Here is a 20,867-nt window from a genome sequence, read left to right on the forward strand (position 1 = left end):
AAGCATGTAAACGCACACCACGCCGACACGCAGTACAGATGACACTTTAGAATGTATTGACAAAATGATCGTTTAGTTTGTCGCATAATGCGAACAATATCTTGAGCGTATGCTTGGTTGAAGTCCTGGCGATTATTTGGTGCCTCTAACATTTCATACCAGGTACCTATCTACAGTCAAATGTTCAACACATACGCTTGTCCGACACACACAACACTATCTACCTTATACTATACATATAAGTGTGTAAAAGCACACCATGCCGAAAATACGCTACCAAAGAGATGAAAAAAGACAAACGATTATCAATGGCATATTAGGCTTAGAAAATGTTTATGAATACCGGCATTAGTTATGAATGTTATGATAGCTAACCTAGATTTCAGTGGAGCCTATACTACATATATAAATTATATGACAGGTTCCGCTAAAATCAGTGCAGGTGGATCTTACCAAATTAACTTCCTGAATTCTGTTCAATCCACTGGTGAAGTATATTAAGAGGTGCAAGTCTCACAGGATCCACCGAGCCAAATGGATCACAGTGAACTTCAGCGTGCTATTCAACCCATTGGTGGTTCGAGATAGTGGATCCTACTGGATAGAGGGCAAATTCTAGACTAGTTTAAAAATATCTATATCACTAGGTTCGTTGTACGCTTTATTGATTTTATTGTATTGTGGTTTTGGAGCATACTTCATGGCAGAATAAACATATTATTATATATAGAGTCTGTGTGGAAAGAGAAGAGTCGGTTGTTAATTACTCCGAGTATTTTATTGTCTGTGAAAACTTATCAAAAAACAGTTTTAGGCACACTATGTTTACGTTACTCTTGGGTTTACTATAGGCGCTAGTACTGCACTATGGCGGCAGAATATTGCAGTAGTAATACCCCCTAATGTCAGCGAGAATTCAGAAATTGATCCTGATACGAGCATGACTGAAAGATTTTTTTCGGTCGATGGCAAACAAGTATACGGCCCGCCTGATTGTAAGTAGTAACCTTGCTTATGGACGCCTGCAACTCCAGAGGTGTTATATTAGCGTTGCCGACCCTTTACAAAACTTGTAGATACCCTTCTTTTTTGAAGAACCCCATACTCCATAGACCCTCGGGAAAACCTCGACATCAGCTCATTCCATAACCGCAGCATCCACGCACGGAATGACATTCCTCTTTAACCGCACAGTGCGCGACCATTACTAGCCGATACAAAAATGTAGTAGAGTCGGACCAAGACAAGTCTGCAGCGGATTTCATAGCCCATAAGCCCACGCAGTGAAGGTGTTATTTAATTCGTCATAATTTCATAGAAGCTTGATGTTTAAAATAACATAGAGTTAAGTCACCAAAAGTCTGCAGCGATTTTTATAGCCTTCGCAGTGCCAGTGTTATTTATACATCATAATTTCATAAAAGTTTGACGTTTAAAATAATACTTGCACTGCGTGGGCTATCAAATCCGCTGCAGACTTTTCTTGGTCTGACTCTACATGCACTGCGTGGGCTATCAAATCCGCTGCAGATTTTTCTTGGTCTGACTCTACCAACAATGTATAATAGTATCCTAACACAAATAGACAGAGATAAGCTATGCTATTTCTATCCAAACATCAAGGGTGTAAACTAATAAACTCCTTAGAACGTAGTGGTTATAATTATATCCTCTTTGCTTGGAACTACTAATATCTGTGACCAAAGACATTTCAGTAGTTTCTTGACAGATTTGACGTGCGGTCTACGATCGTTGCACTGCAGCGTGCAATATACGCATGCTTCGTGCAGTCGGTCTCGTCATTAATTTTACTATGGAAATTGACAATTACACCGACGTGTCGGAGCAGTAGTGCAGCTGCGGTTGGAAGTGCGATAAAATCACCATATTACGTGCAGTCGGTATCGTCATTCATTTTACTATGGAAATCGTTAGGGTTGCTGCAGTAGTGTCGGAGCAGTAGTGCAGTGCAGCTGCGGTCAGAAATGGATTGTACTCGGACGCCCTTAGCGAACCTTTCGCAATTGATCCGAGATTTGCGCACTAGCCATTCCCAAATCTTGATGTACTTATTATGCTTTATGTTGAATGATTGACTCGTCCTGCTAATATTTATGCGTCAAGAAAATGTATGTCGTGAAATATTTCTTTGTTTACATGAAATAAATACATTTATACTTAAAGTTTTGGAAGGTTTTATTTAATAATATATAATTATATATACCGACTTATATTCTTTATGTCATACAGCTACCATTTTATCGTGCTTTTTAAGTCAAACGAAAGAAACGCACCTTCGACTCGCGACGCTATCTCATAGGGCCGATATAGGCGGACTGCAAGTACCTACTGCAAACCGACTACCATCTGTATGGAAACTGCACACCGACTGCACGCCAACGTTGCAGTTGGCGTGCAGTTCCTTTACAAGTTGCAGTCGGGTTGCAGTCCGTCTGCACCGGCTCTAATAATTCACTAGCTACTTACATTTTCTTGCAGAGAGATAAATCAAGTACCTTCTTGGACGCTACATGAGATTGACGGCAATTTTTTTCCTGATCATCTAGACTGGACTGACTTTAGGTTCTATACCTAGCCTGACCTCCAAGATTATATCCCCACCGCAAACTTCGAAACTTATCTCTCGTTTACCTTGCTTTATCACTCGAATATGTAAGAACAACAAAATGAGACAAATATATGAAACTTACGATGTTCATGGTGACCTCTCGTTTTATTGTCAACATTCAGGTTTAAACAAACTTGTGATGTCGTGAATTCTTAGTTCTCAGTGATATTTTAGAGCGTTTAAATGCGACTATGTGGATCCAGCATTTGCCGCTTATTTGGTTCTTCTATTGCACGCAAGATGTCAGTACTAGAGAGGATTTGAAAATACATACGTAAGTTGTTTAGTGCGACTTGATTATATACGAAAATATAAGTTTTATACCAGTAATTATTTACGAAATCCAATAACTTTATATTACAGGCATGCGAAGTGATGTAAATAGTTAGAAAAGGAACCCTAGATGAGTGACATTTTTTAGTTCCAACTTACGCCGCAGTGCATGATCAAAATAATTAATAGTATATTCCCTGGATACTTTCGGCCTATGGTGTCTTATAAGAAATTAATGCTAAAGTTAACACCTTCCAAATAATATATGTCTCATTTTATGTATAACAATTGTAATAATGCCTATTCTGCTACAAAAGCTCCACCTAGTGTCAGGTAGAACAATCAAAGCGGCATTCACCACAATTAATTAATTAATAAACTAGTTATATCTCCGCCCCTGCAAGCATTTAAGTGTAAGTCTACGTTTCTAAAAATACCTTATAAAAATGGCTTTTAATTGTTATATATGGCTTGTGTATACAAGCAAGCTTAAGTGTTTAATTACAGTTTTTTTAATTCAAGCATAACTTTTATCAATTAATTCCAGCCCTTTACGTACTTAAACGTAGGTATTGGTACACAGTAGTGTACCATTTCTCATGGTCTTTCATATAAAACACCTAACAACTAGCTACATAACAAGTATACTCTAAAAAACAGTTTATATGCGTCACACTTTTTTTTAAATAGTTCAGTCCCTGCACGTTATCCAAAGTTGGTGTCATACAACAAATTAATGCTATGTGTAAGCCCTTTCAAAAGAGGTATGTCTCAATAGTATACATCCATGGGACAAATTGCCCATTCTCCTTTGCTACATTCGTCAAAATTATGTTTATCTTCTCATCATGATCGTCAAAAATTACATTATATATTTAAAATAAAAAATAATACGATTAATAAAATTGTGTCTCCCAATAAGGATCGTCATGTACAAAGAACAACATGTCAAACAATTGAATATAAACCAAGTTAACATTAAAGTCGTTGTCAACATAAATAATTTGTAACTGTCATTAAAATGTCGAATAAACATAAAAATATCACAAAAGAACAAAATGTCATGTTTAAAATACAAATCTACAAAAAATCTACAAAAGAATGGAAATAAAATGATGTCATCAGTTTCCGAAAGTAAAAGATACAGAAGCTAAATTTAGGGCTGTATGCAGCTACTAATTTTAGTAACGTACGATCATACCAAAACATAAGTACTTATGTCTGAACCTATTTTTCTTACTAGGTACATCCGTTGCGACAAAATGGCCGCCGAAGCCATCAAAGCCGTCAAAACGGGCGAGCTCAAGATAATACCCGACGCCCACGAGAAAACCTGGTACCACTGGATGGAGGGCATCCGTGATTGGTGCATTTCCAGACAGCTGTGGTGGGGACATCGCATACCGGCCTATCGCGTCACGTTGCCGCATTCAGAGGTACGTAATCCAAACGCTATGTGTGGCTTTCCATCAGAGAAGGGTTCTTATGCTTCATGTGCAATAAGGATCATTCTATCAGAATTTTTGTTGAAATTTCAGATAAAAAGGTCTTTATTGCACTAGAAGCATAAGAACCCTTCTGTAATGGAAAGTCACACATCATTCACTGAAATGTAAGAAATATATTAACTGTTGTCATGATGCGATATTGGGCGATATTTTGTAAACTGCTTCAGGGAATTGCATTTTTACATATACTGGAGGCTTGTCCGCTCAAACCACTGAATATAGACTAGGAATCCTCTAGACCGAGTTTAGAGCAATTATTTCATGCAACCGATGATGCTAAAAATGCGGGGGTGCGCGGGACGAGGTGAGCGAAGTCCCGTGCCGTGATTGGTCCGTTCAAAGACACGGACGTCACACAAAGACACTCGACTCGAACATGGAGTAAAATTACCGTATGCGTGGCAGAGGGGATAGCGCGAGTCTGGAGGATGTTTTGTCTGTGCTAGCTAGAGCATTTTACAAGTTCGCCTAAGAGGAAATTTGTGGGATTTACGAAATTTGTACTGCGCCCGTTGGCCAGGAAATCTGTCTGTAAATTCACTTATTTTGGTGCAGAGGCGTTAAATGAACCCTGCCATTGTCTGGCAGCAAATGTAAATAAACATTTTACAGTACATCTGATGCTACATTACGACACCAGGTGCTATAATAAGCATATTACGTAACTATGTCGTAAAGGGCCATATGTACTGTAAAACGTTGTACGATACATGTGCGAATAGGTGATTCGAATGTCCTCTTTTCCGCACATGTATCGTAAATATCTATAATAGGTGTGTTGTTTAACGCTGCAAGGACACGTCGAAGGCTGCGCCGCGGCGGCGCCGCACGCGCTCCGGCCGCAAGAAGAGCGCGCGCATCCGCTCGCGCAGGCACACCGTATGTCTAGTGTCTTACGTCGCCGGTGCATGTCTAGCCGGGCTAACTTAGGGCTCATTTATCATATATCATTAGGGCTCGCATGCGAGTTTCATTACATTGCGGGTTTTGATCGGTTCGGTTGACTTGGACGCAACCACAGAATAAATAATAGTACTAGGTACAGAAGACTCACTCTCTAACAAAACGCATCTGTTACGATCAGCACAGATATGACCGCTAGGTGGCGACAGCGCCACGCGCGGCTTACGGCTTTCCCCAAAATTGGGGTGGAACGGATGTACTAAAGCTACCTGTAACAAAGCGACGAGATCGCGGAGTGAGCCACACCTGACGCAACCAACAGACCGCAATGTAACTAAAATCGCACGCGAGTTCGCGCGCCGTCTAAAACAGCCTTTACTCTCATAGTAACTTAAAATGCTATTGTTTTTGGTCATTTTCTGGGAAAAACAAATGTTAAGTATGATAAATTACATCGGCATCTTAGATTAGATAAGTGTCGAATGGATCATAACATCGTTTAAAAAAACGTTATAACACCTTCGGTTTCCTACATTAATGTTCCATATACATATAACATACCTTTTTTGTACAGCTGCCATTTTCGATGACACTACATATAGGTAGAGTCTGGAAATAAAAGAGTCGTCGAATATATTGGGCCCCATACATTTTCTCTTTCCGCACAGACTCTATATGTAACATATGTATGATATGTAACATTATATTGCAAAAATATTAAATTCTCTCTTCAAAAAACAGAAAACATTCATCATTGTATACATACATACATACTTAAATGTGTGATGAATACCACTACAATTCCTTCATCGATACCCCACCATGGAAATATTTAATTATGCGCAGTTAACTACTAATGTTGTAAAATTACTTAAATGTTATGTCAGTTATGTGCTTGTTGTGTTATTGTTTTTTTTGCAGCATGGTTTTCATATTGTTTTATCAATGATATTATCTTTCTCATTATGTTGTAATAATGCTAACCAATGTTGATGATATCATTGTAATATGTAATTTTATATTGTTGAAACGTTTAACTAACTGGAAATCAATAACAGTGTTCAGATACATAATTTTAACGGTGACACTGCCAACTCTATCTAACCCACCATTTCCCACCAGACACAAGCCAGCGACGAACTCTGGGTATCAGCGCACACAGAAGAAGACGCGCTAAAGAAAGCCTCCACCAAATACAACGTACCGGCCTCCGACGTCAAACTGGTGCGAGACGAAGATGTTTTAGACACGTGGTTCTCGTCCGGGCTGTTCCCGTTCGCGATATTCGGGTGGCCCGATCAGACTGAGGACTTACAGGTACAATCCTTGTTTCTCGCTGCATCCCTTTCGTTATTATGTAGGTAGATGGAGATAAAAAGATGGGGAGTAGACGCACGGAACGCTCAAGAAAGTCGCAAATATAACGTAGCGGCGTCCGACGTCAAACTAGTGCGAGACGAAGATGTTTTAGACACGTGGTTCTCGTCCGGGCTGTTCCCATTCGCTATATTTGGGTGGCCCGACCAGACTGAGGACTTACAGGTACAATCCTTATTGTCTCGCTGCATCCCTTTCGTTATAGGGTAGGTAGACTGAGATAGAAAGAATGGGAGTAGACGTACGGAACGCTCAAGAAAGTCGCAAATATAACGTAGCGGCGTCCGACGTCAAACTAGTGCGAGACGAAGATGTTTTAGACACGTGGTTCTCGTCCAGGCTGTTCCCATTCGCTATATTTGGGTGGCCCGACCAGACTGAGGACTTACAGGTACGATCCTTATATTCTCGTCGCATCCCTTTAGTTTTAATCTAGGTAGATGGAGATAAAAAGATAGGGAGTAGGCGTAGGGAATGCTAAAGAAAGTCGCAAATACAATGTAGCGGCGTCCGACGTCAAACTAATGCGGGATGAAGATGTTTTATACACGTGGTTCTCGTCCGGACTGTTCCCGTTCGCTATATTCGGGTGGCCCGACCAGACTGAGGACTTACAGGTACAATCCTTGTTTTCTCGCTGCATCCCTTTCGTTATAATGTAGGTAGATGGAGATAAAAAGATAGGGAGTAGGCGTAGGGAATGCTAAAGAAAGTCGCAAATACAATGTAGCGGCGTCCGACGTTAAACTAGTGCGAGACGAAGATGTGTTAGATACGTGGTTCTCATCCGGGCTGTTCCCGTTCGCGATATTCGGATGGCCCGACCAGACAGAGGAATTACAGGTAATATCTTTTATTTTTCACAGCACTAAGGCCCCATGGCACGCTTCGGACGCAACAGATTTGTCGATCAGTGGACGCAATTCTGACTTTCTATACAATACTTAAACCCGTTGCGTGCTATGCGGCCCTGTGGACGTTCCTTTTGGTAAGTGTATAAGTACGAGTGCTCAATAATAATGTTTGATTTTTCTGTTCAGGCGTTCTACCCCGGGACACTTCTGGAGACCGGTCATGACATCCTGTTCTTCTGGGTGGCGCGAATGGTGTTCTTCGGACAGCGACTTCTAGGCAAACTGCCCTTCAAGTAAGGCCTTTTACCTTCACGATATTAACATTTGTCGGGGTCTGAATGTACCATCACGCTCTGCGATTGTAGCGCCATTTAGGGTCCTAGCTAAATTGCTTGTTCAATACTTACGCTATAGAATTTCCAATTTAGCAAGAACCCTAAATGGCATAACAATCCCGTGTGGTGATACATTCAGACGATGCATTCCGCACAGTTATTTCAAGGTGACATTAGGTCTTCACGTGGACAGTTGAGTGTTTATTGTTTTTTTTTATTGATTCATAAAATTTACACAGCATTACAGCGGACTAATACACTGTGAAATTTATAATAAACAGTATTTATACAAACAAGGTACATGATACAGTCTATAGTTAGTTTTTTTTAGAATTAGAAAGAACTTGCAAGAAGGGAAGCGATCTTGACGTGTCCTTTAATTGAAAATCGCTTTTTAAAAATCAAAAACAACTTAACTTATGAACAACACAACTACAACAACAACTTAACTTATGAACAACACAACTACAACAACAACTTAATTTATGAAAGCAGAAGAATATAAATAATCGTATTAGATTCATAATTGTTACATATTTGCCGTAACTTATTTTTAAAATGTGTTTTTCAATTAAAAGACACATCAAGATTGTTTACCTTCTTTCTAATGCTAAAAAAACCGGGCAAGTGCGAGTCGGACTCGCGCACGAAGGGTTCCGTACCCTAATGCAAAAAAAAACGAAAAAAAAACGGTCACCCATCCAAGTACTGACCACTCCCGACGTTGCTTAACTTTGGTCAAAAATCAAGTTTGTTGTATGGGAGCTTCATTTAAATCTTTATATTATTCTGTTTTTAGTATTTGTTGTTATAGCGGCAACAAAAATACATCATCTGTGAAAATTTCAACTGTCTAGCTATCACGGTTCGTGAGATACAGCCTGGTGACAGACGGACGGACGGACGGACGGACGGACAGCGAAGTCTTAGTAATAGGTTCCCGTTTTACCCTTTGGGTACGGAACCCTAAAAACGAACTATAGAAAGGACAAGCAGAACAAATGTGAGAATGAAAACTAATACGAGTACAAGACAGATGATGATTGAGTGTTGTGGTTAGCATTTTTAATTCATTCTATATTGAGGTGTGACAGACGAGTAAATGGTTATGAGCGGCGTATTTCACTCTTTATCCATGCTTTTATTTTCAAAAGCATACTCGAAATAACAATAATTTTTGCCATTGACTTATATTTATAAAGACGGGCCTTACGGGCACTAAGAATGGTACTCACGAATTCGAGCCAATCATGCAGTCTAAGGGTGGAATCACATCTATTCTGTCAGCATCGAGCCGCTTGTGACCAATCGCGCGCGTGATGCGAACTTATGAACCAGTCGCGTTATGGCGTTGGACTGCACGATTGGCTCGAATTCTTCTGCGTGAGACCACTGCACTGGCCCCATTCTTAGTGCCTGTAAAGCCCGTCTTTATTAATATAAGTCTATGTTGCACGTTAGCTGCTTGGTTAAAAAGTTTAAAAACACAAGTAGAATAGATGTGATGCAATCTAACATTATTTTGTTCAACAGAGAGATCTACCTTCACCCCATGGTCCGCGACGCCCACGGCCGCAAGATGTCCAAATCCCTCGGCAACGTCATCGACCCCGTGGACGTGGTGCGTGGAGTGACCCTCGAACAGCTGCATAACCAACTGCTGGACTCTAATCTGGACCCGAAAGAGATAGAGAGGGCTAAAGCGGGACAGAAACAGGACTATCCTAATGGGATACCGGAGTGCGGGACCGATGCGTTGAGGTAACGTTTATTCTGGAACGTCTGGATTTCCAGGTGTTGACCAGATTTGCTTAAAACTGTGTAGTGGCAATGTGATCTACCTGGTGGTTCGTGGAGTTAAGAACAGCTGCATAACCAACTGCTGGACTTTAATCTGGACCCGAAAGAGATAGAGAGGGCTAAAGCGGGACAGAAACAGGACTATCCTAATGGGATTCCGGAGTGCGGAACTGATGCGTTGAGGTTAGGTTTATTCTGGAACGTCTGGATTTCCAGGTGTTGACTAAATTTGTTTAAAACAGTGTATTATTGGCAATGTGATCTACCTGGCCCCAATTTCACATCGGTGACAGGTGCGACGAATTGTAAAATCACTGTTGCTGACGTCACAGGCATCCATGGGCTATGGTTACCGCTTACCATCGGGCGGGCCGTATTCCTGTTTGCCACCATCATTGTATTATTTTAAAAAACTTTATTATATCGGAAAAAAACATATATATATTTCTCCTGCGAAGCTTCTGACAATTGTCAAAGATTTAGAAGAATTGTAGGTAATTCTTGACAGGTAATGAGTTATATGTCGGAATTTCGTGACAATTGTAGTGTTTTTTGTGACAATTGTCATAAACTTAGCAAGAGAAATATCTGTTTTTTTCCGATATCATAAAGTTTTTTTAATAATACAATGATGGTGGCAAACAGGAATACGGCCCGCCTGATGGTAAGCGGTAACCATAGCCCATGGATGCCTGTGACGTCACCAACAGTGATTTTACAATTCGTCGCACCTGTCACGTTGGTGAAACAGGGGCCTGGTGGTTCGTGGAGCTTAGGATAGCTGAATAACCAACTGCTGGACTTTAATCTGGACCCGAAAGAGATAGAGAGGGCTAAAGCGGGACTGAAACAGGACTATCCTAATGGGATTCCGGAGTGCGGGACCGATGCGTTGAGGTAAGCGTTTATTCTGGAACATCTGGATTTCCAGGTGTTGACCAAATTTGCTTAAAACAGTGTATTATTAGCAATGTGATCGACCGAGTGGTCCGTGGACCTTGGAACAGCTGCACAATCACCTGCAGGACTTTAATCTGGACCCGAAAGAGATAGAGAGGGCTAAAGCGGGACATAAATAGGACTATCCTAATGGGATTTCGGAATGCGGAACTGATGTTTTGAAGTAAGCAGGTTTCCTGTTACAATAAAACCATGTTGCTGCAAATCTTGAACTCCCCTTTGTGCGCGCCCACTATGCCTCTTCCTCTATGTATTATGTAGAGTCGGACCAAGCTACCTTTGCATAGCATTTGCAATGACAAAGTGTGGCGATATCATCATTTATGTCAAAATATGACAAGATGACATTATTCTCACTTTCTGTTCAAATCGGTGCAAGGGAGCTCAGTTGGACTCTAAGCACCACTTGCACCCGGGGTTAAGCGGTTAAACCTATAACCCGGTGTCAAATTGGACTGGTGACCATGGTAACGCGAGGTTAGACCGGTTAACCCAGGTTAGTGGAATGGTGCATGTGGCGCTAACACATATTCTATAAAACCATACTAGTGCAACTCTGTAACGTTGCATTTTCCATAGGTTCGCCCTATGCGCGATGACACAAGGCCGCGACCTAAACCTGGACGTGCAGCGCGTGCAGGGCTACCGCTTCTTCTGCAACAAGCTGTGGAACACCGCCAAGTTCGCGCTCATGTACTTCCCCAAGGACGCCGTATTTGAAGTAAGCTTCTTCTTGCCACGGCTCATGGGAGCCTGGGGTCCGTTTGACAACTAATACCATGATTTGACGTAGGCACTAGTTTTTACGAAAGCGACTGCCATCTGACCTTCCAACCCAGAGGGGAAACTAGGCCTTATTGGGATTAGTCCGGTTTGCTCACGATATTTTCATTCACCGAAAAGCGACTGGCAAATATCAAATGATATTTCGTACATAAGTTCTGAAAAACTCATTGGTACGAGCCGGGGTTTGAACCCGCGACCTCCGGATTGAAAGTCGCACGCTCTTACCGCTAGGCCATCAGTGCTTTTTTTGAAGTAAGTGAAATTAGTTTTATTGACTTCCCCCGGACTCCCGGACACCAAAATTTAACTTAATTATCACTACACCTTATAAAACAAAGCCCACCGCCGCGTCTATCTGTATGTATGTTCGCGATAAACTCGAAAACTACTGAACGGATTTTCATGCGGGTTTCAACTGCAAATAAAGTGATTCTTGAAGGTTTTTAGGTGTTTAATTTCTTGAGGTTTTGTAAAACCCGTGCGAAGCCGCGGTGGGTCGCTAGTGTGTCTTAATTCGGGACATGATTACATGATAGAATAGCAATCACTATCTGTTATATTTTTTGTGATGCGTACGTCACATACTCGTAGTGGTAATACTGTTAATTCTAATGAAGATGGAGGTAATGAAATGTTGAAGGAGAAAGTTTGAAAGAACGTAGTGCCTCGTTCATCATGTTTTGGTAATACCTAGTGTCTGTTTTATGCCCTATTAACTGCGTTCTTTTAACACGCCGTCGAAGCGCGTTTTCGGAAGTTTGCGTATCACTGTGTGCATAGGCCTTTTCGGTTTAGCCCATGGTTGACTGGTAGAGAATTCCTTCTGGCATTAAGTCCGCCATTTGTACTCTTCATTTATTGTGCAATAAAGTTTAAATAAATAAATAGGCCCTAATTCATACTGAAACGTACTTTTCCCCAGGTGTTCCCACCCGCGCTGCCCAGCACCCTAGCCCCAATGGACCGCTGGATGCTGTCCCGCGTGGCGCTGGCGGCCAGCAAGGTGAACGCCGGCTTCCAGAACTACGACTTCCCATCCGCCACCACGCACTGCTACAATCTGTGGCTGTATGACCTCTGCGATGTTTACTTGGTAAGGAAGTTGTGTTTATAATAGGGGCGCTGCCCAGCACCCTAGCCCCAATGGACCGCTGGATGCTGTCCCGCGTGGCGCTGGCGGCCAGCAAGGTGAACGCCGGCTTCCAGAACTACGACTTCCCATCCGCCACCACGCACTGCTACAATCTGTGGCTGTATGACCTCTGCGACGTTTATTTGGTAAGGAAGTTATTATAATAGGGGGTATTACTGCAATGTTCTGCCTCCAGAGTGCAGCACTAGCGCCTCTAGTAAACCATACACACTGACACACACACACACTTACACAGACTACAGACTTAGTACTTATACAGACTGTGCCTTAAACTGTTTTTTGACAAGTTTTCACAGACAATAAAAATATGACATTGATGCATCAAGGCGGTTCGTTAACAAAGGCCTACCGGGACACGCAAAAATCGCTTTATCGCTCGAATATGCACGAGTAATAGAGGTTACATAACGAAATTTCGATTTTCTTGTTTCGCGGTAAACCCCCGGATTGTGAATTGTGATGGATTGTGGTAGTGGCGCCCCCTACGCAGAGTTTCGAGTAATATTCCCTATTATTGTTGGTCATCGAACTCCATTGAACAAATACTCAGTTTTCATTTCTATATTTACATTAATATGTCTCATTTATTTTGCAGGAATACCTCAAACCCGTCTTCGCGTCCGGCACCGACAGCGCGAAGGAAGCCGCCTGGCGCACCCTCTACACGACCTTGGACTACGGACTCAAACTACTTAGTCCGTTCATGCCTTACCTCACTGAAGATCTGTATCAGAGGCTGCCTAGGAAAGACAAGAGCTGTGAATCGATCTGTGTGGCTAGTTATCCTACTGTAAGTTGATTTGATACAGCTGGGTTTCTTAGTGCCTTGGTTAAAGAAAGAATCCTATGATTTCGCGTTATTTTCTGGGCCTTTTGTTAAAGTAACAGTTATGACGTCCCTACTCCTAGGCAGATCCTGCTTTGTCGAGCCGTAACCATGGATGTTCACGATAAAATATAAAAGCCACCAATAAAGTTTGTAAGTTTGTAAGCTCTACTAATAAAAAAATGTGTCCATATGTTACACGTAATAAAAATATTCATTCATTCATTCATTAGATGTATATCCAACTAATGACCCGCTTCGCACGGGTTAACAAATTATACACCTAAACCGTCCTTAAGAATCACTCTATTCATAGGTGAATACCGCATGAAAATCCGTTCAGTAGTTTTTGAGGTTATCGCGAACATACAAACACACAAACAGACAGACGCGGCGGGGGACTTTGTTTTATAAGGTGTAGTGATTGTCCCATTTACCGCCAGTACCTTATTATTTATTTAAAGTTTTTTGCACAAAAAACTTATCGGACTTAATGCCAAAGGGCATTCTCTACCAGTCAACCTTAAGACAAAGCAGAGAGATCACCTAATCAAATTGTAAAAAAAAATTTTGCAGGAATCCGACGCCCCCTGGCGCTCTGAAGACCTAGAATCCGACGTCGACACAGTCCTCAAAATGATCCACCTCATCCGCTCAACCCGCGCCGAGTACAACCTGACCAACAAGCAGAAGACCACCGCGCACCTCGTGTTGAGTCCCGAACTTAAAGTCGCTGAACTCAAGGCACTGTTCAAGAATTTGCAGAGTCTGGCGAATAGTGAATTGTCGGAGGAAAAACCGCCGGTTGGATGCTCGATATTGACGGTGTCGGATAAGATTGAAGTGCATCTTGTGCTTAAGGTTGGTGTTTTGTAGGATTTAATAAGTCAAACATAAAAGACCACTGATCCCTCGTACTCAGTTTTGATGGAGAAGGTTCAAGAACTTGCATGCTATTTTCGTTACATTACGGTATTTGGTCGATACGAACAGAAGGATATGATGTCACGATCCTCAGTATTGAGGGACCGACTGAAGAAGGATTTGGTCGATCGACTGAATTAATCGTATCCTGAGGGCCTACTGCGAAGACCGAAGTTCACAAATTGCGGGCATCTTTCTCTGTCCCTTTACTTACACTTTAATTGGAGTAAAGGAGAAAGATGCCCGCCATTTGCGAACTTCGGTGTTCGCGGTAGACCCTTTGTAGTTAGCAATGTAACGAATATTGTATGCGAGTTCTTGAACCTTCTAAATGGTACTTAAAGTAGCAGATTTCAAGGACCTGTTCAAGAACCTACACACATGCAATACAAGTAGCTCACAATATTGTAATAATACACAAAACTAGTTGCCACTCAGCTTATGCCTTGACATATCTCTAGGAACACTTTAATTATTTATTTGGCCTTACAAGTTCTTTAGACTCCAAGCAGTCAAAGCTTCTAATGCAACTCCAAACCTAACTAATTACTTTTTTCCAGGGCCTTATCGACCCTCAAAAGGAGATAACCAAACTAGAAAAGAAGAAGGATACCCTGTCTCAAACCATCACCAAGCTATCCCAAGCCATGGCCGCCGAAGACTACGCGACCAAAGTCCCCGCCGACGTCCAGAAAGCCAACAGCGAGAAACTAGCGCAGTCCCAGGGAGAGATCGCGAGGTTACAGGCCGCTATAGAAACGCTTAAACTCATGTAACCCACAACTAGATAGACAATTTGCTAACCAATTTAAAACCTTATGCTTGAAGCATTAGGGTCACGAATAGTATTCGTCTAATGACTAGTGATACCACAGATAGGGTATAGCGGAAGCAGTTATAAAGTTGACCCAAAAATTTTTTATTAAGCTATGAGCTTCATCACATATGTTCCTTGAGTAATTCTAAGGATTTCAAGCCTGGGAGGCAATAAGAAATGTGTGTCTACTCGGATTTGTAATGGATTCAAACTTTCAACCCCTTTTTAACCATGTTAGGGGATGAATTTTACAAAACGCTGAAATTACTTTTCCTGTCTTTTAATAATATCCCCAAATACAAAGATTCAAGTCCCGCGTTCGAATTTTTTTTTGATATCCATACAAACTTTCTACTCCTTTTTCACCACCTTAGGGGATGAATTTTCAAAAACGCTGAAATTAGTCTTCTTGTATTTTAATAATATATCGTTTTACGAAGTATCAAATTCCTAGCTTAAAATAAAACTTGAACCCCATACAAACTTTCATCCCCTTTTTAACCCCCTTAGGGGTTGAATTTCTCAAAATCGCTTCTTACCTCTTGTACACTTTATAAATGTAATCTAGTGTGCAAATTTCAACTTTCTATCTTTTGTAGTTTCGGCTCCGCGTAGCAAAAATCTCCAACCAAATTTTTAACCTTTTTACGTTTTTCTTGTAAAATTACTATGAAATTGAAAAAACAAATATCAGAAATGAATTCTACGTCTTTGGTTTATACGAAAATGATACCAAACTTGCCCTAGTACCCACCAGGATCAGAGTAGATTTTTTTTAAAGATGACGGGTGGCGGCCGTCTTTATACCCCACCCTCCCCCCCACTTCAGGCTAGAAATGCTTAGAATTACTCAAATATCAGATGTGATGAAGCTCATAGCTTAATAAAAAATTTTTGGGTCATGTATGGCAGCGTTACATAACTGACTCCAGTAGTATAAATATTTTGTATATTGTGTTATCAAATTGGCAATTTTAATCGGGTTATTATCACAAGTTCTGGATTGTAAATTAAACATGCTAGTTTAAGCAGAAGATTGTTACATCTGTTTATTTATTTATTTTGTTTTTGCAATAAAATGTCGCTTTTTTACAGTGTCTATTTTTCTAAAATTATAATCTTAGCTCGAATTTAGATTCAAGAAAAAAATAGGTTACACAGCTCTCTTTATACTCGCAAGTATGATGTGAGTAATACTTGGTAATACCAAAAATAATAGATAGTATAGAGGAGGTATAGAGGGGTCCTCTTATTGTAAATTTTGTGGTCACAGTAAATTTACTGCCATCTACCGACACACGACACACGAGCGACTAAAACTCAAAATGAAAACGTATAAACATTATCAAAAAAATGTATACATATATAGATTATATATGGATAAATGATTTTATTATTTTTATATCATTTTGATCCATGTTCATTCACTGATATCTATGTGTTAAAATTGTTAAATATGAAACGGTGTCGTCACGCTATCTAGCCGAGCATAGGCTAAAGGTGTGCGCGGCACATAGACTTATAATATATATAGACGGTGTCATAGCGAGCTGTCACTGTTGCCACTTTTGTTTAGTGTACGATTAACAATGTGGCCCACGTTGCTGTAGCCATGTCGATAAAGTCATATCGATAAACTATCGACATTTCTTGCAATTTTAATTGTACTTCAAAGGCTTAACGATACCTAAAATGACCAAAAACGCGTTTATTCTTTATTGTGGTTATCAGATCACAATTTTATAGTCACGCCCCAGCAGGGAACCAAGGGAAAGTTCAGATATTTAATTAAAATACATAAATACCTCCTAAAATAGGTGTTTCGCAATAATTGAATTATATTATTATATTATAATATATTCATTATCCATTAGCATTTCAATTATGTTTATGTTTAACGAAGATATTGAAGCTTCAATTAATCTCTATTTCGTTCCGCTGTGTGGCGTTTATCGATATATAACATGATTAAAATCGACTTTTCACATCCCTAAAAGAGCACACATATACGCTTTTACGCACACATACACAGCCTGGGCGCATCAAGAAAGGCAACACTTGATTTGAAGTCCACCTTGTCAACAGTATGGTTGTCCTTTTTTGACAAACGGCATTTTAAAAGAGCGAGGAGAGAGAAATGATACTAGTTGCTGCGTCGTGAAAGAGAACAGAAAAGGTTGGGCCCTTGGCGCGGCATCAATCCGAGAATGACTTTTTCTTGATTTCCGATACCTATTCAGTGTACCTAACCATTGTAGACATCGTTATTGAAAAATCGTAAACTTTATTGCGAATGAATGTGTGTAGTTACCAAATCCCAAGCTTAACGAAACACGTGTGATGATTGATGATTTTAATCTTTCTAGCTCCTTTTGTGAGGTTAAGTTTCAAGATAAATGTGGTGTTGGTCTATTAGAAAAAAATGTTATTCTACTGGACGCTAGATGGCGTTATTTTTATAAAACATCACTTGTGCCAAAATTTCTGAACGTACGCTAGTTGTCAAACTGACGTTGACGTTTGTAGGTTATGTTTCATAATTTTTGTTTTCATTGGGTTTCATGACCAAGCAATACATTTTCACTCGGAAATAAGTGCAAAAGACTGATAAAACAACTGTGAAATGGAGTTTCCTACATTAGGCGAACATTGCATGTTCCAAAACTGCAATCAGATAGATTTTCTACCGTTACAATGTAAATGTGGAAAGGTTTTTTGTCGTGAACATTTTACTGAGCACAGCTTGTCGGGAGAGTGTGAGTTAGCGCCCGAACCGAAGGAAATAAAATTGAAGAGCGATGATCAGATATTCCGTTGCTCGTCAAAAGGCTGTCGGAAGGGTAGCTTGCACGAAATATTGTGTCCGAAGTGTGAAAAACACTTCTGTATTGAACACCGATTTCATCCGTAAGTACTCCACGATATTAGCTTTTTAGGGTGTTACAAAAGATTTCTGTATATATCTAAAACTACTTATTTTAATATATTATAGTACCTTCAGCTACAAGGGTCTGAAAAACTTTTTTTTTTTTCCAAAAAGTATGGTACAGTTTTTAAATTAATATTACACTCGCCAAACGTTAACAGCGAAACTTGAACTTACTTATTAATGTTTTTAATGTGTGTTAATTTACATCATTTGACAGCGGTGGTAACATTTCCAGTATTTGATAGCTGAAAATATCTAATTATTGTTTTTATTAAATATAATTTTCCAGGTCATGCCCAGAAATTGACGATGAAACCATGGCAGCTAAAATAGAACAGCTTGAAGCCCCAAGACGTCAGTTCCATGAGGCCAACAAGCATTTGCAAGAGAAGGTACAATTCTTGTCGCACTTTGTTTATACAAATTTGAAGATTCACTTGACAAATTAAGTAGTCTTATTCAAGTTGATTGCTAATATACTATATGCACTATTTTCACTTATGTTTGAATTTGAGTAATAGAGATCTAGATAAAGACTATTTTTTTGAGGAAAGTATTGATTTTTTTAATACTTAGTACATATATATCTTGGTTGCAGATAACAGAAAACATAAGAAAAGCACTTCAATCAACAGCCAAAGTGAAAACAGCCTCAAAAATCCATCTCATGAGGATAAAACAAAAAGCTAAAGGTCCCAAATCTATCCCTGCTTCAGATCGGGTCTACTTTGCTATTGGAAAACCAAAAAACATGGAAGCCAAGTCTATCAAAATCATTGAAGATGTGGATAAACTAGTGGCTTTAGAATCTGTGACCTTAGATCCTGATTTAAAGGATTCTGTGCCTGTTTTTATAAGCTCAAAATGGAGCTTAGGCAGAGCAATAGACAGTATTTGTGACACTTGTGACATTAAGAATGAAAATAACAAGATGAGTGATGTGAAACTCAGGCTGTTTCGACAGTTGGACGGATACTGCATCAGTCCTCAGAAGATGGATGTGGAGATTGAAGACCTGATGAAACATGAAATGTTGCTGGAAGGTGACAAGTTAGTGGTAGAGTATATTGATAGTAAAGTGTTAAGCGGTGTTACAGAAATTGCTCAGATTTTCTTAAGTTGATGTATGTATTAAAAAAATAGTAAAGACACTGAAAACACCTTATAGTGTAGTTTTTCTTCACATTTTCATTGTATATTTAGTCTAACTTTGTTGAATATCAAATCAATTACTTACTTACCATTTTAATAGTGAATGCCAACAACATTCATTTCAAAATATTTACCAGAAACAGAGTATTATGTGTTCTGTACTCCACATCGGATATCTTCATTGAGAGAGTAACGCGATCGTTGACCAATGATGCCGCTAGCGTCTATGTAGTCGCTCCGCCCCACGCCGTGACGTAGTTCCGCTTCCACTTCCTGCGAACCGTTGCTCGCTTCCCGCTACTCGCCACCGCCATGTCATTGTTTCGTCGACCGTCTTGACCGATGGTCCGCAAATATTTTTTGCGTATATTTTTGCAGCATGGTGCTTTAACATTTCCGATCCAAAGCTCGGTCGATTAAATAGTGAGATATGGCAGAGATCGCCACTATTAGTCTTTTGGCGGTCTCGCGATCGAAGTCATCGAACGGTGCTTTTCGATTCTACCCACTTTTTTTTTTTCTTGCTAAATTAATTTTCACATTCCATGCTGCTAAAATCGTTACCGTTAACTCGCATTTTCGAGATCGAAGTAGGAAGTGCGTCAGTGGTTTTTGTTAACAAGTGGTAACAAGTCGCTCCGCATCGGAGAGGGAACGTGCGGTCATCGTGCCTGCAGGCGGGGGCGGCGCCCGGGCGGCGCGGGGGCGGACAGCCCGCGCGCGCTGCTGCCGGGTGCCGCGCTTCGCTGATAAGGAGGTTTGGATTGTCTCAAACCATCCGGTGAGCCAGTTTAAGATATTCTAATTTTATTGGCGTTCAGAAGTTACTTCGACACTAAAGGAGGGTTCTCAGGCAGGAGCCTGGGAGTACCTCGTGTTGTTAGTTGCGGCGCGACCGGGGCGCCCCGTCCCCCGGCGCGGGGGCGCGGGCCCGGCGCCCGCCCCCGCCCGCGCGCGCCGCGTCTTCTGCTGTCGTCCAAGGTGACTCCGAGACACCGCGACGCTGCGGGCCATGGTGGACGCCTCCAGTCCGCAGGACTCGGAGAGACGTCACACGCCCGCTCCTGTTACTGCAGTCGCGGTGCGGACGCCTCCAGTCCGCGGGACTCCGAGAGACGTCACACGCCCGCTCCTGTTGCTGCAGTCGCGGTGCGGACGCCTCCAGTCCGCGGGACTCCGAGAGACGTCACACGCCCGCTCCTGTTGCTGCAGTCGCGGTGCGGACGCCTCCAGTCCGCGGGACTCCGAGAGACGTCACACGCCCGCTCCTGTTGCTGCAGTCGCGGTGCGGACGCATCCAGTCCGCGGGACTCCGAGAGGCGTCACACGCCCGCTCCTGTTGCTGCAGTCGCGGTGCGGACGCCTCCAGTCCGCGGGACTCCGAGAGACGTCACACGCCCGCTCCTGTTGCTGCAGTCACGGTGCGGACGCCTCCAGTCCGCGGGACTCCGCGAGACGTTACACGCCCGCTCCTATTGCTGCAGTTGCGGTGCGGACGCTTCCAGTCCAGCGGGACTCCGAGAGATCCGCGTGGCTCTGCGAGACGTCACACGCCCGCTCCTGCAGCTGCGCGCGCATCGAGGGTGGATCGCGCCAAGGTGAAGGCGGACCGCTTCTGCGTCCCGACTGCTCGAGCGGAAG

General features: G+C 41.6%; 2 protein-coding genes across 2 annotated transcripts in view; both read left to right on the top strand.

Moving 5' to 3' along the window:
- LOC134669986 (valine--tRNA ligase) overlaps nucleotides 1–16,239 on the top strand; it is a 34,759-nt gene extending 18,520 nt beyond the window's left edge. Inside the window, exons 10-20 of the mRNA XM_063527630.1 lie at nucleotides 4,146–4,338; nucleotides 5,206–5,289; nucleotides 6,436–6,630; nucleotides 7,731–7,837; nucleotides 9,413–9,640; nucleotides 11,219–11,360; nucleotides 12,348–12,518; nucleotides 13,174–13,368; nucleotides 13,981–14,265; nucleotides 14,889–15,208; nucleotides 16,080–16,239. Coding sequence (XP_063383700.1) covers nucleotides 4,146–4,338; nucleotides 5,206–5,289; nucleotides 6,436–6,630; nucleotides 7,731–7,837; nucleotides 9,413–9,640; nucleotides 11,219–11,360; nucleotides 12,348–12,518; nucleotides 13,174–13,368; nucleotides 13,981–14,265; nucleotides 14,889–15,104 — 1,816 coding nt within the window. The 3' untranslated portion in view covers nucleotides 15,105–15,208; nucleotides 16,080–16,239. The remainder of the gene's footprint in view (nucleotides 1–4,145; nucleotides 4,339–5,205; nucleotides 5,290–6,435; nucleotides 6,631–7,730; nucleotides 7,838–9,412; nucleotides 9,641–11,218; nucleotides 11,361–12,347; nucleotides 12,519–13,173; nucleotides 13,369–13,980; nucleotides 14,266–14,888; nucleotides 15,209–16,079) is intronic.
- Nucleotides 16,240–17,678: 1,439 nt separating this feature from the next.
- Nucleotides 17,679–19,239, top strand: LOC134669767 (AN1-type zinc finger protein 1-like). The gene is made up of 3 exons (XM_063527393.1): nucleotides 17,679–18,052; nucleotides 18,364–18,466; nucleotides 18,673–19,239. The coding sequence occupies exons 1-3, from the start codon at nucleotides 17,769–17,771 to the stop codon at nucleotides 19,195–19,197; spliced, it is 912 nt and encodes a 303-aa protein (XP_063383463.1). The 5' UTR covers nucleotides 17,679–17,768; the 3' UTR covers nucleotides 19,198–19,239.
- The last annotated feature ends 1,628 nt before the right edge of the window (nucleotides 19,240–20,867 follow it).

The sequence above is a fragment of the Cydia fagiglandana genome, chromosome 13 (genome assembly GCF_963556715.1).
Source record: "Cydia fagiglandana chromosome 13, ilCydFagi1.1, whole genome shotgun sequence".
Taxonomy (NCBI): Eukaryota; Metazoa; Arthropoda; class Insecta; order Lepidoptera; family Tortricidae; genus Cydia; species Cydia fagiglandana.

Coding starts and splice junctions, on each gene's coding strand:
- LOC134669767 (XM_063527393.1), top strand. CDS start 17,769: ATGGAGTTTCCTACATTAGGCGAACATTGCATGTTCCAAAACTGCAAT. Junction 18,053..18,363: donor ATTGAACACCGATTTCATCC/GTAAGTACTCCA, acceptor ATAATTTTCCAG/GTCATGCCCAGAAATTGACG. Junction 18,467..18,672: donor ACAAGCATTTGCAAGAGAAG/GTACAATTCTTG, acceptor TCTTGGTTGCAG/ATAACAGAAAACATAAGAAA.